Source organism: Manis javanica, chromosome 7 (genome assembly GCF_040802235.1).
Source record: "Manis javanica isolate MJ-LG chromosome 7, MJ_LKY, whole genome shotgun sequence".
NCBI lineage: Eukaryota > Metazoa > Chordata > Mammalia > Pholidota > Manidae > Manis > Manis javanica.
In genome coordinates this window covers 42,525,433-42,540,476 of record NC_133162.1, presented here as the reverse complement: position 1 = coordinate 42,540,476, position 15,044 = coordinate 42,525,433, and the positions used below count along the sequence as shown (strand labels likewise).

Sequence of the window (15,044 nt, the reverse complement as noted above, 5' to 3'; positions counted from 1 at the left end):
ACAGGAAAAGTTAAAGTGTGCTAGAGAGCTCAGAGAAAACTTTTAGTCCAGACTGTGAAAAGTATTTAAAATAGTAGGCAAAGAGGAAGGAGAAAGGTATTTCCAACAAGAAGGAGTAAAACACACAGGAATAGAAAAGTGGTTCCCAGCTGTGGCTATTTATTAAATCATCCATAGAATTTTTCTTAAAAAACCCATTGATATCAAGGATGAATACTCAGAGATTCTGCAGGTGTTTTTAAATTCTCAAGGAAATTATGATGCTCAACTGAATCTGAGAATCACTAATATGGAGGCAAGAATGAGCAAAGCTTGTTCAATGGAACAGTAAGACAACCAATTTAGTCAGAAGGGACTGTTCTCAGAGATTAGTAAATCAAAGTCATAACTATATTCTTATATTATTACCTTGAATACCAAGCTAAAGAATGTGGATTTAATTCAGCAAGCTGGGAGAAGCCACTGGAAGAAAATGAACACAGATTTAGCAACAGTAAGTAGTATGGACTATGGTGTCAAAGAGGCTCTAGATGAGCACATTTAGGCTATTAGAATATCAGGTAAGAGATAATAAAAACTTGAACTTGAGCAGTGGCAATGAAAATGGAAAGAAAAAGAGATAGAAGACACATTTTTAGAGAGGCCTTTTAAGGTTCAGATGAACAAAATGAAGTCAATACCAGCTGCTAGGACAAAGCAGTGTCTGGAATACTGTAGGCACTGAATAAATATTCACTAACTTACTGACTGATGAAGAATGTGGAATCAAAGAAGATTCCATTGCAGGCTAGAAGAATGGTATTTTATTAATTAATAAGTCAAGAGAAAAGTTGGCTGGGGATATGGAAAACAGGCTGTGAATTTAGTTTTAATTCTAAAGCAATATATAAGAAAATTCAGGATGGCACAGCACAGACTATATATGAACTATAGAAATTCATAAGATGGAAAATCCTTTTGTGAGAGAAGTGAGTCTGATACTGAACTCTACGGAAATCCTGAGTTTGTGTTCCTTAATTAGCCTTAAGACTACAGAAGTGGATCTGGGTTGGGCAGAGAGGGAAAGGAAGAGTAGAATAGGCAAGGTGGGACCAACAGATGGACTTCTATTCCCATTCTGAGAAAAGTAAACTGAATCGAGATGTTAAGAAATTTTTAGGATTCTTGTCTAAATAGCAATCCAATATGCCACCCAGTTTTTCTCTTTACATCTGAGAAGTGATGACATATTTTAGCCATAAAATCTTGCTAGATTTAGTCACTGATCATCCATTCAACAAATATTTATTGACTATTTGTTATTGTTCTGTACTTGGTGCTATAAATACAAAGATGAACATGTCATGATTCACCTGAGGGGAGTTCACAGTTCTGCGGGATAGGCAATGAGATTAATTATAGCAGAGGTTTCACAAAGTGCTATGGGACCACAGGGGAAGAAACTAAAGTCTGGTTTACAAAAACTAAATAGAATAGCTGATATAAGCCAAATCCTGGAGAAGTTGTTTGCCATGCAGGAAAAGAGGAAAAGGTGGCCTAGGCCAAGAGAACAACATACAACAAACACAGAAGTATAAAAGATGATCCTGTGTGCAGGAAATGGCAAGAAGTTCCATATAATCATAATATAGGATATGTTTAGATGGAGGGAGAGGAGTGGAAAATGACGTCAAGAACCAAGAATTAGCAGAGGCTAATATAGTAGGTTCTTAAATCCCCTGTAAGGATGATATTGAAAATCAGGCTACTATTATGATAACTGGTCATAATGTATTTTCTATTGAACATCTATTATATACCAGATACAGTATAAGGTATGACTATGAGATCAAGGACTGCTCTATAATTAGAAAATCTTTGAGGAGAAATAAATAGTGAACAAGCCTCTCCTGGGGTCTCAACAGTCTAGCTGTCTTACTTTGTCCTACTAGTAACAATAAAAAAAAAAATAGCATCTAAGGGGGGGAGCCTAGTGAACATAATGTCCTTCATGTAATTGTAGATTAATGATACCAAAATTAAAAATTAAAAAAAAAGATATACAGGTCAATAAAATAATTAAGCCAATAGCATTCCATGCTCTTATTGGTGGAGTAAGAAATAATGTACAGCTTCACATTTTGTTTTCTCTTGATTGACACTATGTAAATGTCTTCTAAAAAAAAAAAAATAGCATCTAACCTGACATGAATGTGGGGTCTACAGGCCACTGTCCTCATTCCAAAAAAGCAAAAAAACATACCTTCCCATACATGGTCTTAAAAGCTGCTTTAATTTTTTGCCTTTGATCGTTGGAACGGGTGGCCACAACATCCATAATTGCCTGCTCGTCTGTTCCTGGAAGAACCATACATGTTTAAATATGGATGAAATCTGTGCTGGGTGCTCCTTGAGGACAGCTCTTAGATGCTTTCATGGTGCCTGGTACCAGATTAAATTGAGGTATGTGCACACAGGCTGGTACATAAATTTGGTTTGTGATATAAAGCTCATTTTTTCTCTAGATCAATCATTTGAACTTATTATAAATGAGACAAAATACTTTGGTAAGATTTTCCTTACCAAAACCCTTCATTGCTTTACGAAGAATTTCTGCATCTCTCATGGCATCAAAGTTGGCAGCTGGTCGGATTGTTCCTTGGGCTCCCTGAGTCATTGCAGCAGGCTGAAAATAAGAGGCATAAAATCCAAGTCAGTTATTGCAGTTATCATTTTGCAATATACACATATATCAAATCATCATGTCGTATACCTAAAGCTAATGCAATGTTATACGTCAATTATATCTCAAGAAAACTGGGGGGAAAAGGAAATAATATGAAACACAACCACATTGATAAATGAATAAATCAAATTGTGTTTTAACTTAAAAAAGAAATAACATAAAAAAATGGCCAACTTCTTTAGTAAAAGAAATACAAATTAAAAATATATATAAGTTAACATTCTCTGTCAACAAAAGACAACTTACAACCCTCCCTAGTCATCACTCTTAGGCAAGAAGGCCAGGATTCGGTTTTAGGACAAGGATATCAGCATTTGATTATTAGAACTCATTCTGGAGTGGGCAGGAAAGACCCATCCCCATCCTGCCAACAGCCAGTCAGACACCAAAATTTCAGGAGATAAGATAGTTAAGCTTGTGAAATTAGTTACAATCTTCCTTTGACTTCATTTCCTTCTCGAGATAATAGGAGGGAGAAAATACTGATTCCTGGATAGTGTGAGATGACTGGCAGTGTTTGATTTACAGACAAGAATAATGGCTTTAGTGAAGTTGAATATAAGTTGTCCAGTGAGGTTTTGAACAGCAGTATAATTTTGTTAATCTCTTCGTCTGCGTGTCCTGATATTAGACATGAAACAAATCATTTTATAAAAAGAAAAGCATATAATGAAAGTGATGATTAGAGATTCCAGGAGGTACAATATTCTTAATCAATTTTGTAAGGAAAGAAACCAAAAGGCAAAATAGGGACTGTATTTTTAAAATACAAATCTATGAGTAAATAAAAAGACTGCCATATGACAAATACCATAGTAGTAACTTTTTCAGGCAGGAATCATCAGTGTATGCTAAAATTTGTAAAAATATGAGAACCAAGTGTGTAGTTTGTAACATTACAGTAGAAAATCTGGCAGACACCATCTTAAACAAGTGATCAAAAATCAAGTATTACCAGTAATGGAGTAAGTCAACAATAAGTGCCTCCTTACATGATGCACTGGAAACACATCATGTCTGTGGTATTCCTGCCAAAATGGCATAACCTGAATTTAATAATCAGAAAATATTGGACAAACCCAAATTAAGGAATATTCTATAAAATAACTAGTAAGTACTCTTCAAAAATGTCAAGGTCATGAACAATGAAGACTGAAGAATTGTTTCATATTAAAGGTAACTTAAGAGACATGACAATAAATGCAATGTTTCCTCCTGGATTTGATCCTGAACCAGAAAAGGATACTACAGGGACAACAGGTGAAATCTGAATAAGGTCTAAAAGTTGGGTAATAGTACTTTATCAATGTTATTTCCTGATTTTGATCATTGTAGTGTGTTTATGTAAGAAGTTAACATTCAAAGAATATGAGTAAAAGCTATACAGGAATTCTATGCACAATTTTTGCAACTGAAGTCTGAAATTATTTAAATACTATAAGTTAAAATAATTTAAAAATACTAAGCTATGGAACAATTAAATGGTTTTCTTAAAATATTCATATTAGGTCTGAAGAGGGATGGGATAAAATGAGATGATATCCTACCAAATTTAAAAAATGTTTAATAATATATTTTATTTAATCCATTTAAACATGCAATTGACATCACTTCAAAATATAAAACGATTTGTGCTTTATAGGCAACTGAAACTGTATTTAGAGTTAGACTCACTGAATATAGCAATATGTCAGCAGTTACAGGGACAAAGTAAACAGGAAGAAGACCAGACCATCTTTCAGCAAACATTTTTAAGCTCAGTAATTACTCCCATTCAGACACTCTTTTGCCAACATTTTTTTCTACCAATAAACTTTAAACAGCTATCCTTCACTAGTTTGTAGCAAGAAACTAACAGAATGTATTTATATAGTGTTTTTAAGGAAAAACTAAAATTATTCTACTTGTAGCTATGTTCAAGTATAAAATATTTTTCAACATATTGCCTTTACATATCAAGAAACTAAGAAAGTCTCCTTTGATGAAAACACAGTCACTAAAATCCTAAGTAAGGCATTAGCCTTGTTATAATACACTAGACTAGACATAAGAGAAACTATCCCTTATCATATACTGTTGGATGATTCTCATTTTCTGTCTTTCTCTTGTTTCTAAAAGAAAACAAAAGACAAACACCAAAAACCTACTTCATTTTTCACCTGTAAGGAAAAACATTCTTTTATTCATTGTTGAAAGTCTAAGTTTGAAGCAAATGTTCATCAAGAATATGATTATCCTCCAGGCATTATACTAAATTCAAAGAAACCAGGGTCCATGTTCTTAAGGTCAAAACTCTAAGTAGGGGACATTTTTCAGCAAAGCAAAGCCTATACTATCTGCCACCGAAAGTTCTAATCTTTCACTCCCATTTGATTTTACCCCTCCTGCTGAACAACCGCCAGAGAATTAGAATTGGGTCAACAGGAGAGGTCACCCAGCCCAAATACCCAACCAAGACATTAATTTTCTTTATAACTTCCTTCACACACACAAACTACCAAACCAGCTCAACCACAGAATTTTCAGTGATACAGACCTCACCCCTGACAATGTAGCCTATTCTACTTCCATCTAAAACCTCTTTCAAAATCAACTGCTCTATTAAGTTCCACCTACTGTTTTTAGTTCTATCTTAAGTTGGTAAAAATTACACAAAAAAAGTTGCATGAGTATGTGTGTTTTACTTCCATTGTTTCCTAAAAATCTTTTATATTTGGTCACAAAATGATGTCTCTAAAATTATAATGCAGGCTTAAACTGAAATACAATAAAAATTTTAATAACAAATGATTAAAGTAGATTAAGATTTATAATATGATTAGCAATCAACTTCAACAATAAAAAAAGAATTGAGACTGAGGAGGAGTCAAGATGGCGGCATGAGTAGGGCAGCGAAAATCTTCCCCCAAAACCATATATATTTTGGAAAATACAACAAATACAACTATTTCTAAAAGAGAAGGCAGAAGATACAGCACGACAGCCAGGCTACATCTACATCTGCGAGAACCCAGAGTCTCACGAAGGGGGTAAGACACAAGCCGCAGCCCAGTGGGACCCAAGCACCCCACCCCCACCTCAGGTCCCCAGTGGGAGGAGAGGAGTTGGAGCCCAGGACTGCTAAATACCCAGCCCTACTCATCCGCACCGGGAGTGCAGACACACAGTGCATGGTGTGCTGGATATTAGGGAAACAGAACAGTAAAATCTGCGAGTGGGTCCCTGCAGGCAGCACCCCTGGGACAAAAGAAAAGCAAGTGCTTTTTCAAAGTCTTAAACGGACAGGGGCCTCACAGCTGGATGGAACCGTCCTGGCACACTCAGCTCAGCAGCTGGGAATCCTGGGAAACTCTGGGCGCCCTAACCCTTGGGGAGGCAGTGTGGCTTTGAGGCTCCTCACAGCGATAAACAGCCTCTGTCCATTCCCCCTTCAATGTGGCCCTGCCATAGCAGGGAAGCAGCCTGAGAGAGGCCATGCCCACACCAACCACCCAGAGCCTCCTCCGCAGCCGCCCGGGCCAAACTCAGAGGCCCCACTGGCACGCAGCTGCCCAGCACAAGCCACTAGGGGTAGCCATTCTCCCAGGAGAGAAAGGCGACCAGCAAGCAAGAAGGGACTTCCCAGCTGACACACGCAACAACTGCCCATGACTACCTCTGGTGCCATGAAAAGGGCAGAAGAATTTGATACAGACAAGAATATCCCAGACAACTCCCGAGAAGGAGCCTGGCAAGATAGATTTAACCAATCTTCCTGAAAAAGAATTCAAAATAAAGGTGATAACCATGCTAAAGGAGCTGCAGAGAAATATGCAAGAGCTAACGGATAAAGTTGGGAGGAAGAATACAGAAATAAAACAATCTCTGGATGGACCTAAGAGCAGACTGGATGGGTGCAAGAGGCCGTTAATAGAATAGAAATCAGAGAACAGGAACACAGAGAAGCTGAAGCAGAGAGAGATAAAAGGATCTTAGGGAATGAAAGAATATTAATAAAAGTCTGTGACTAATACAAATGGAACAATATCTGCATTATAGGGGTATCAGAAGAAGAAGAGAGAGAAAAAGGGATAGAAAGTGTCTTTGAAGAAATAATTGCTGAAAACTTCCCCAAACTGGGGGAAGAAATAGTCTCTCAGATAACGGAAGCCCACAGAAATCCCAACAGAAGGGACCCAAGGAGGACAACACCAAGACACATAATAATTACAATGGCAAAGATCAAGAACAAGGACAGAGTAATAAAGGCAGCCAGAGACAGAAAAAACATAACCTACAAAGGAAAACCCATCAGGCTATCATCAGACTTCTCAACAGAAACCTTACAGGCCACAACAGAATGGCATGATATATTTAATGCAAGGAAACAGAAGGCCCTTGGAACAAGGATACTGTATCCAGCACAATTATCATTTAAATATGAAGTAGAGATTAAACAATTCCCAGACAAGAAAAAATTGAGGGAATTTGCTTCCCACAAACCACCTCTACAGGGTATTTTAGAGGGACTGTTCTAGATGGAGGCACTCCTAAGGCTAAATAGATGTCACCAGAGAAAATAAAATCACAGCAAAGAAAGCAGACCAACCAAATACTAACTAAAGGCAAAAAATAAAATCAACTACTCACAAAAGCAGTCAAAGAAAACACAAAAGAGCACAGAATAAAACACCTAACATATAAAGAATGGAGGAAGAGGAATAAGAAGGGAGATAAATAAAGAATCATAAGACTGTGTTTATAATAGATCAATAAGCAAGTTAACTTAGACAGATAGTAAAGAAGCTAACCTTGAACCTTCAGTAACCATGAATCTAAAGCCTGCAATGGCAATAAGTACATATCTTTCAATAGTCACCCTAAATGTAAATGGACTGAATGCACCAATCAAAAGACACAGAGTAACAGAATGGACAAAAAAGCAAGACCCATCTAAATGCTCCTTACAAGAGATGCACTTCAAACCCAAAGACATACACAGACTAAAAGTCAAGGGATGGAAAACCATATTTCATGCGAACAACAGAAAGAAAAAAGCAGGTGTTGCAGTACTAGTATCAGACAAAATAGACGTCAAAATAAAAAAAGTAATAAGAGATAAAGAAGGACATTACATAATAATGAAGGGGTCAGTCCATCAAGAGTATATAACCATTATAAATATATATGCACCCAACAGAGGAACACCAGCATATGTGAAACAAATACTAACAGAATTAAAGGAGGAAACAGAATGCAATGCATTCATTTTAGGAGACTTCAACACACCACTCACTCCAAAGGACAGATTCACCAGACAGAAAATAAGTAAGGACACAGAGGCACTGAACAACACACTAGAACAGATGGACCTAATAGACAGAACTCTACACCCAAAAGCAGTAGGATACACATTCTTCTCAAGTCCACATGGAACATTTTCCAGAATAGACCACATACTAGGCCACAAAAAGAGACTCAGTAAATTCAAAAAGATTGAAATTCTACCAACGAACTTCTTGGAGCACAAAGGTTTAAAACTAGAAGTAAACTGTACAAAGAAAGCAAAAAGGCTCACAAACACATGGAGGCATAACAACATGCTCTTAAATAATCAATGGATCAACAACCAAATTAAAATAGAGATCAAGCAATATATGGAGACAAATGACAACAGCAACACAAAGCCCCAACTTCTGTGGGACACAGTGAAAGCAGTTATAAGAGGGAAGTATATATAGCAATTCAGGCATATTTAAGGGAGGAAGAACAATCCCAAATGAATAGTCTAAAGTCACAATTATTTGAATTGGAAAAAGCAGAACAAATGAGTCCCAAAGTCAGCAGAAGGAGGGACATAATAAAGATCAGAGAGAAATAAATAAAATTGAGAATAAAACAATAGAAAGAATCAATGAAACCAAGAGCTGGTTCTTTGAGAAAATAAACAAAATAGATAATCCCTAGCCATAATTATTAGGAGAAAAAGAGAATCTGCATACATAAACAGAATTAGAAATGAGAAAGGAAAAGTCATGACTGACCCGACAGAAATACGAAGAATTATTAGAGAATACTATGAAAACCTAGATGCCAACAAGCTAGAAAACCTAGAAGAAATGGACAACTTCCTAGAAAAATACAACCTTCCAAGACTGACCAAGGAAGAAACAGAAAATCTAAATAGACCAATTACCAGCAACAAAATTGAATCGGTAATCAAAAAACTACCCAAGAACAAAACCCCGTAGCAGATGGATTAACCGCTTTTATCAGACATATACAGAAGACATAATACCCATTCTCCTGGAAGTTTTCCAAAAAATAGAAGAGGAGGGAATACTTCCAAACTCATTCTATGAAGTCAGAATCACGCTAATGTCAAAACCAGGCAAAGACCCCCCAAAAAAGAAAATTACAGACCAATATCTCCAATGAACAGAGATGCAAAAATACTCAGCAAAGTATTAGCAAATCAAATTCAAAAATACATTAAGAGGATCATATACCATGATCAAGTGGGATTCAGCCCAGGGATGCAAGGATGGTACAACATTTGAATGTCCATCAACATCATCCACCACATCAACAAAAAGAAAGACAAAAACCACATGATCATCTCCATAGATGCTGAAAAAGCATTTGACAAAATTCAACATCCATTCATGATAAAAACTCTCAACAAAATGGGTACAGAGGGCAAGTACCTCAACATAATAGAGGCGTTATATGATAAACCCACAGCCAACATCATACTTAACAGCGAAAAGCTAAAAGCTTCTCCTCTAAGATCGGGAACAAGAGAGGGATGCCCACTCTCCCCAGTGTTATTCAACATAGCACTGGAGGTCCTAGCAACAGCATTCAGACAAAACAAAAAACACAAGGAATCCAGATTGGTAAAGAAGAAGTCAAACTGTCACTATTTGCAGATGATATGATATTGTACATAAAAAACCCTAAAGACTCCACTCCAAAATTACTAGAACTAATATTGGAATTCAGCAAAGTTGTAGGATACAAAATTAATATACAGAAATCTGTGGCTTTCCTATACACTAACAATGAACTAATAGAAAGAGAAATCAGGAAAACAATTCCATTCACAATTGCATGAAAAAGAATAAAATACCTAGGAATAATCCTAACCAAGGAAGTGAAAGACCCATACCCTGAAAAGTACAAGACACTCTTAAGAGAAATTAAAGAGGACACTAACATATGGAAACTCACCCATGCTCTTGGCTAGGAAGAATTAATATTGTCAAAATGGCCATCCTGCCTAAAGCAGTCTACAGATTCAATGCAATCCCTATCAAATTACCAACAGGATCTTCAACAAACTGGAACAAATAGTTCTAAAATTTATATGCAACCAACAAAGACCCCCAATAGCCAAAGCAATCCTGAAATGGAAGAATAAAGTGGGGGGGATCTCACTTCCCAACTTCAAGCTCTACTACAAAGCCACAGTAATCAAGACAATTTGGTACTGGCACAAGAACAGAGCCACAGACCAGTGGAACAGAATAGAGACTCCAGACATTAACCTACACATATATGTCAATTAGTATACAATAAAGGAGCCATGGACATACAATGGGGAAATGACAGCATCTTCAACAGCTGGTGTTGGCAAAACTGGACAGCTACATGTAAGAGAATGAAACTGGATCATTGTCTAACCCCATACACGAAAGCAAATTCAAAATGGATCAAAGACCTGAATGTAAGTCATGAAACCATAAAACTCTAAGAAAAAAACATAGGCAAAAATCTCTTGGACATAAACATGAGTGACTTCTTCATGAATATATCTCCCTGGGCAAGGGAACAAAAGCAAAAATGAACAAGTGGGACTATATCAAGCTGAAAAGCTTCTGTACAGCAAAGGACACCATCAATAGAACAGGAAGGCATCCTATAGTATGGGAGAATATATTCATAAATGACAGATCCGATAAAGGGTTGACATCCAAACTATATAAAGAGCTCACACACCTCAACAAACAAAAATGAAATAACCCAATTAAAAAATGGGCAGAGGAGCTGAATAGACACTTCCCCAAATAAGAAATTCAGATGACCAACAGACACATGAAAAGATGCTCCACATCGCTAAGCATCAGAGAAATGCAAATTAAAACCACAATGAAATATTACCTCACACCAGTAAGGGTCGCCAACATCCAAAAGCCAAACAAAAAATGTTGGCGAGGTTGTGGAGAAAGGGGAACCCTCCTACACTGCTGGTGGGAATGTAAATTAGTTCAACCATTGTGGAAAGCAGTATGGAGGTTCCTCAAGGAGCTCAAAATAGAAATACCATTTGACCCAGGAATTCCACTTCTAGGAATTTACCCTGAGAATACAGCAGCCCAGTTTGAAAAAGACAGATGATGCACCCCTGTGTTTATCGCAGCACTATTTACAATAGCCAAGAAGTGGAAGCAACCTAAGTGTGCATCAGTAGATGAATGGATAAAGAAGATGTGGTACATATACACAATGGAATATTATTCAGCCATAAGAAGAAAACAAATCCTACCATTTGCAACAACATGGATGTAGCTAGAGGGTATTATGCTCAGTGAAATAAGCCAGGCAGAGAAAGACAAGTACCGAAGAATTTCACTCATATGTGAAGTATAAGAACAAAGGAAATACCGAAGGAACAAAACAACAGCAGAATCACAGAACCCAAGAATGGACTAACAGTTACCGTTACCAAAGGGAAAGGGACTGGGGAGGATGGGTGAGAAGGAAGTGATAAGGTGGGGGGAGGAGGCATGAAGATTACCATGTATAATGTGGGGGAGGCACGGGGAGGGCTGTGCAACACAGAGAAGACAAGTAGTGATTCTATAGCGTCTTACTATGCTGATGAACAGTGACTGTAATGGGATTTGCGGGGGGGGACTTGGTGAAGGGGGGGTCTAGTAAACATAATATTCCTCATGTAATTGTAGATTAATGATACCAAAATTAAAAAAAAAAGAACTGAGATGAATTTACCATGTGCTTTGGGAGAAAATAATTTACTCTGTCAGCAAAGCAGTATACAATAGGGAGACCTTTCGTCTGGGAATCATTAGGATTAGGATCTAGTCTGTTTTTTCTTTCTCTTGCTGTGTGGACTATCTCTCTGGAGCTCAAATTCCTCAAAGCAGTAATGTAAGCCAGAAAATGGCTAAAGTGTTTCTCTTCTAATACTGTAATCCCTTTCCCACTCTGGCCTGAAAAAAAGCTTCAAAATGCTAGATCTTTATGAAGAGACAGTATGGAAATAAATGAGAAAACCAAAATAAAGGTAACATAAAAGTGTGGGTAAAATTTCAGTATTTCCAGAATCTGTCCTCTGGCCTTACTTAGTGCATCTCCATATCAATAGGTGTTTCCAAGGGGTGGAGAGAAGTACTCATGTCCATATCAATAGGTGATTACAAGGGGGAACAAGGGCACATCTGGACCAGAGAGGTTGGGTGGGGTCCCTTTTTTGTGGCCAGGTTGCAGGAGACATGGGTGAGAAGTGGACAACTGCTTTTAGGTAATACACCTGTTTCTCCCACTTTATTTCTCCCTTTGACTGATTTCCATTTCAAAAGGTTATTTGCCCTGGGCTGGGAACATATTATTCCCCCACAGTTACACCTGGCGGTAGTCAGCAGAACCTCTGAACCTGAAATCTTGTTTTCGTGGGTGTGATGCATGGGTGGGCTGCCCCTAGAGATGGTGGGAAGATACTCAGAAATGCCCTGTGGATGGTGGGGAGGCCCCAGTGGCTGCTGTGGTGGGGAGTGATGACTCACCCTTACTTCCAGCAGCGGTCAAGGGTGCAGCTCCACCCACAAGCCCCCTACCCATGGGGCTTCCACTGGGAAGCCCCTAGTGGGGAATTGGTCCAGGGTAAAGCACTTCCTAGATGGGTGGGCCATCCCCAAGAAGGATGGAGACACTAAAAGCTGTGGAAGTAGCCCTACATGAGATAGAAGACTGCTTAGAGGCCCTGAGTGGCTATGTTGCAGCTGGGATTCTGGGATGTTTGTTTCTTGAGATAGTGCAAAGGGTAATCAAGGAGAGACACACTTCAGCATCACTCAGAGGAGCTGGACAATGACCTATGGAATGCCCTTAAGAAAGACAGACAGCTATTGAGAAGTCAGATCACACTCCTAGAAGATACCTTAGCAGCAAGGGAGGAAGTAGCAGGAGAATCCGCATTGCAAGAGGCTGTGAGGGAGGGGGGACGACGGCCACTGTTACCAAGGCCACCGCCAGAGGCACCAACCTCTCCTGAATTAAAGGCCCACCCAGCTGTAATTAAGAAAATAAAACCACAAAAACTGCATGCTCCCCAGGTTGTGGAGCACTCCATGCTCTGCCGTTAGACACAGAATGAGCTGGTGGACATGATCATCTGGTTTCAGCAGAAGCCGTCAGAACTTCTGCCTACATGGCTTTTGTGTCTTTGGGATGTAAGGGTGGAAAACATTGCTATGTTGGGTTCTGAAATGTGAAGACTGGCTTCCCTGGCGACTCACCCTTCTCCCCAGCAGTAGTTGCAAAGTGCCCGTCACATCTCAGGAAATCAGGTGCTTCTGGATTGGCTAACAGCAGCCATCAGGGCAGTTTGGCCTAACAGGGTGACTTACCATACTTACCCACTAGCTGGAAAATGTATGCAGAGTTCCAGCACGTGTTATGGGAGCTGGGCATAAAAAAATATCACCTATAATATGGACCCCCAGGGCCCCAATGAGAGGTGGTTCACTGTAGGAATAAGAAATCTGGTGCTCCATACAGCTCCCCATCTTTGGATACCTAGTGACTATTCTTGCCCCCCACTTAAGGCAACCCATAAGTGAGGTTACTTGTACTTTAGCAAATCTGGGGGAGATTGAAACAGTAAGAGCACAAAAGGAAGTATGGGCTATGACAAAAAGGAGAGGTGCAAAGGGCCCTGTGAAGGTGTTGAGGATCCAGATGTGGGTTGATTTGATGAAGGCAGGGGTAGTGAAAGAAAAAATTGATGGGCAGCCCAGTAGGATCTTGTTAGAACTGTGGCACCAATTAAAGCCAGAGCAGCAGTTCCAGCCACTGAGGTCCAGGACATGGGAGCTGGAGGCAAAGCCCCATGTTCAGCCTTTGTTCCTGCACGACTTCCTGGGGGACAGTACTCAGGCTCCGTCTGGACCCTCGCCCCAACAGGACGATGACTCGGCATTGTAGTCTGACTGAGTGGGGGGTCAAGACCCCCACCTTGGGGGACGTGGTAGGGACTGAAGCCACATTTAGAATTAGCAATTCATTGGTCCCCCATGAATGTACTATGTGTCCTGGTGCTGGTGGACACGGATGCTGAACGTTCTGATTTACGGCAACCCTGAGCATTTTCCTGGGACCCCTGCTGTGATAGATGGCTATGGGGGTAAGGCAATTAGAGCCAAGAAATCCCAAATCCCATTGGGGATAGGGCATTTACCCTCAAAGGAGTATACTGTGTACATTTCTCCCATCCCTGAATATATTTTCAGGGTGGATATCCTGCAAGGCCTGTTGTTACAGACCACTGCAGGTAAGTTCAGACTGAGGGTCTGTGTGGTAAAGGCAGTTCTGAGGGGACATGCTAAGCACCCACCAGTAGCTCTGCCTGTACCTTGGCACATGACAAATACTAAACAGTATAAATTGCCTGGGGGACACAAGGAAATTGAGAACCTTTACAGGAGTTGGAGGTGGGCATCATAAAGCCCACTCACAGTCCTTTTAATTCCCTTGTGTGGCCACTGAAAAAGCCAGACGACGCTCCTGGTGTATGACCATGGATTACAGGGAACTGAACAAAGTCACACCCCCTCTGCATGCTGCTGTCACCTCTATAGCAGCCCTTATGGACACCCTCAGTCATGAACTAGGGATGTATCATTATGTTGTGGACTTTGCTAATGCTTTCTTCTCTACTGACATAGCAAAGGAAAGTCAGGAACAGTTTGCCTTCACACGGGAAGGCTGGCAATGGACATTCCTGTCCTTCCACAGGGATACCTCCACAGTCCCACTATTTGTCACAGACCTGTAGCCTAGGATTTGCCCACACAGAAGAAATCGCAAAAAATGCAGCTGTATCACTACACTGATGTTATTATGCTCATGTCTGATTCTCTTGCAGATTTAGAAGGGGCAACTCCTAGACTGCTGCAACATCTACAGGAGAAAGGATGGGCTGAAAACAGCACTAAGGTTCAGTGACCTGGTTTATCAGGAAAATTCTTGGGGGTTGTATGTCGGGTAAAACTAAAGTTATCCCAGAAGCAGTCATAGACAAGGTCCAGGCTTTCCC

The 15,044-nt window shown here is 39.6% G+C and overlaps 1 protein-coding gene across 3 annotated transcripts in view; it reads right to left on the bottom strand.

The window, feature by feature from the left end:
- Window positions 1-15,044, bottom strand: part of ANXA7 (annexin A7) — a 38,076-nt gene that overhangs the window by 7,214 nt on the left and 15,818 nt on the right. For all 3 annotated transcript variants that reach the window (XR_012133177.1, XM_017663025.3, XM_017663026.3), the window contains 2 exons: window positions 2,563-2,665; window positions 2,243-2,337 (listed from right to left, as the gene is read on the bottom strand). Coding sequence is in view for 2 of the 3 variants with exons in the window: in XM_017663025.3 (XP_017518514.1) it covers window positions 2,243-2,337; window positions 2,563-2,665 (198 nt within the window). In the remaining variant the exon portion in view is untranslated. The remainder of the gene's footprint in view (window positions 1-2,242; window positions 2,338-2,562; window positions 2,666-15,044) is intronic.